The 2,872-nt window shown below is 38.6% G+C and overlaps 1 protein-coding gene across 8 annotated transcripts in view; it reads right to left on the reverse strand.

Moving 5' to 3' along the window:
- Positions 1–2,872, reverse strand: part of LYST (lysosomal trafficking regulator) — a 196,209-nt gene that overhangs the window by 104,879 nt on the left and 88,458 nt on the right. For all 8 annotated transcript variants that reach the window (XM_003797445.3, XM_023517645.1, XM_023517644.1 and 5 more), the window contains exon 21: positions 948–1,146. In XM_003797445.3, coding sequence (XP_003797493.1) covers positions 948–1,146 — 199 coding nt within the window. The remainder of the gene's footprint in view (positions 1–947; positions 1,147–2,872) is intronic.

The raw sequence follows: 2,872 nt of genomic DNA on the forward strand, positions 1-2,872 counted from the left end.
CGTGTGTTATAAAACCAAGTCAAACTGCTTCCTGGACCACCATCCTGTGAGTAACCACAGGGTACCTCAAACGCGTGTGTTATAAAACCAAGTCATTCTCCTCTTCTCGTAACATCTCGAGTTGAGTCATTGCATCCTAATCTTTCCATTTCTCCCCCTCTCTTTCTTTTCCAATTCTACTGCTTCTATGCCAGATTCAACTACTTCGTCTCTTAGAGAATACTATGATTGGTCTTACCATCTCTAGTTACTTATTCCTGAATCATACTGCAGTAATTTACTTATATCATCTCCCTTTGCTCAAAACTCAAAACCCTTTCAACGACTTCCAACTAGAATACAAGTTCAACTTCTCTAGCCTTATGTTCAAGGATCCATTTAATATGACCTTGAGGGAAAAATAAATAAATCATGTTGTAAACTGTATTTATGCCATCACGTCTCACTACTTCTGGGTCCTCTTTATCTAGGGAAAATTCACTACTCCTGATTTTCTATTTCCATTTCCTCCCTTTGAAGACATTCTCTTTGCCTGAAATGCTAATTCTCTAATCTACCTGTCAGATTCTACCCAAATTCTTCAATACCCCTGTCAGATATCGTGTAACCTACTAATTATTCTCTCTCCATAGTGGTCTGATGAAAGACTTTCTCTTCTGTAATCTCATGAGTTCTTTTTTTAACTATTAGGTACTTACCTAATATTGTTTTTTATCATAGTTATGTGACTGTATGTCCCCTCTCTCCTCCTGGCATTTAATAGGCTCCCTAAAGGTAGAAGCTACATCTGGTACATTCTCTAACTCTCTGTCTGTCCCAAGCCCAGTATGTAATCAGGGAAATTTTTAAGCATAGACAGGCCATTCAAATAACAAACATGGATGAAGGTGGGAAGAATGAAAGGAAAGTGGAGGTAGCCAAGATCCAACAAAAATGATTACGCTTACCTATGTGCAAAGAAAAGTAGAAGTTTGTGGGATTGTGACAAACGTAAGTATTAGTAGGAGGGTGAACTGCTAAAAGGAAATTGAAGATAATTGTCAATAATTCCAAATCTGGAGGAGATCCAAGGACTTCTGCTATAATTTTCACAAATGACCTACAAACCTCTCGGGGCATAGACGTAAGCTGCCCCTCTTTGTGTTCCTGAAAAAAATAAAAACCAAACTCTCATTAGATTTAAAGAACTGTCAACTAAGGTTTTTCATTTAGGTAAGATACTCTTTCTAATATGGAATTCTATTGTTTACAACTCTAGTCTGATCATATTCAACACTAAATTGAGTTGCTATTTTTTTTTTTTTGAGACAGAGTTTCAGTTTGTCACCCTCAGTAGTGTGCCCTGGTGTCATAGCTCACAGCAACCTCAAACTCCTGGACTCAAGCTATCCTTTTCCCTCAGCCTCCCGAGTAGCTGGGGCTACAAGTGCCTGTCACAATGCCCAGCTATTTTTAGAGAGGGGGTCTCGCTCTAGCTCAGGCTTGTCTCAAACTCCTAAACTCAAGCAATCCACCTGCCTTGGCCTCCCAGAGTGCTATATGAGTGAGCCACTGTGCCCTGCCCAGTTGCTATTTTTTATTCAAGCATCTTGTTATTAAAAATCCATTAAAATTATTGGAAACTTAATTGCAGCCCAGGCACCTTAACTAACAGAGGCAATGTTATAGTATTAACAAGTATGGACTCAGAAGCCAAACTACCTCTGTTTGCATTCTGGCTCCTGCACTTACTTGCTGTAGGCGTGCGATTTAAAATTTCCATACCTTGGTTGCTTTGTGTATAATACAGGAATACTACTAGTGCTACTTCATAGGGGTGTTTCAAGAATTAAAAACCATAAATTCTTAGAATAGTGCCTCACGTATAGATAGGTAAGCCCCATATAAACATTAGCCATCACAATATTAGTATTACTACCACTAATATTACTATTACTCCTCCTGCTTCTATTACTACTACTATTAAGGGATCAGAGGGAAATATTCTGATAGAAAAACTTAGTAACATGACTACAGTGTGTTCCAATTTATAAAGATCTTGCTCACAACAACTCTGTGAGAAGTTTTATCCCTCATTTCTAGACTATGGGGCTCATACTGGTAATTTGACCAGCATATACCACACAGAAAATATGTATACAGTACAATTAAATTTCAAACACAGGCCACTGAACTCTTTCTACGACATCACTACTGCCTAGAATAATGAGACTTGGTAGAATGCCTAGTAATTACTAAAAACAAACATATATAAACACATTATTTGTATCATCCAATTCCACCTGTCCAATGGACAGCAGCAGCAGATCAGGGTGTGGAAGGTAAATTTCCCCATCTTCCCTCTCCCCATGTCCAAACATCTATCTCTACATCCACTCTTCTTCATCTACTCTCGCGTACTGCTGAGCTGGAATACTTAAAATGCACATGTTACTTTTAAAATTATTCAGTCTAACTACCTCAGATTTAGGAAGAGAACACTAATTCTACAGAAGAAAACACAAAACCCCTTTGCCAAGATCTGTCAAGTGACCACTCTAAGACAAGAACATGGACCCCTAACTTCCAATTCCAAGACATTTCTGTGACAATCGTGTGCCTTTCTTCTAAATTGTCCCCCTTGTGTCTTAACTTCCCTGGATGCAACGTTAGTTACTCATTGCTAATTCCATGCTAGCTCAAGTGTCTTCAATCTTGCCCTTTACACTAACTTTGTACAAATAACCATCAGAATCCTGTTTTATTAGGAAAAAAATCCCTGAATTTGACCTCGTGTTAACATTCTGTTTCTCTTTTTGTTTCTGCTGCTGGACTTTTTTTTTTTTTGAGACAGAGCCTCAAGCTATCCCCCTGGGTAGAGTGCCCAGAGTGG

The sequence above is a fragment of the Otolemur garnettii genome, unplaced genomic scaffold, assembly GCF_000181295.1.
Source record: "Otolemur garnettii isolate 467f Iridium unplaced genomic scaffold, OtoGar3 scaffold00116, whole genome shotgun sequence".
NCBI lineage: Eukaryota > Metazoa > Chordata > Mammalia > Primates > Galagidae > Otolemur > Otolemur garnettii.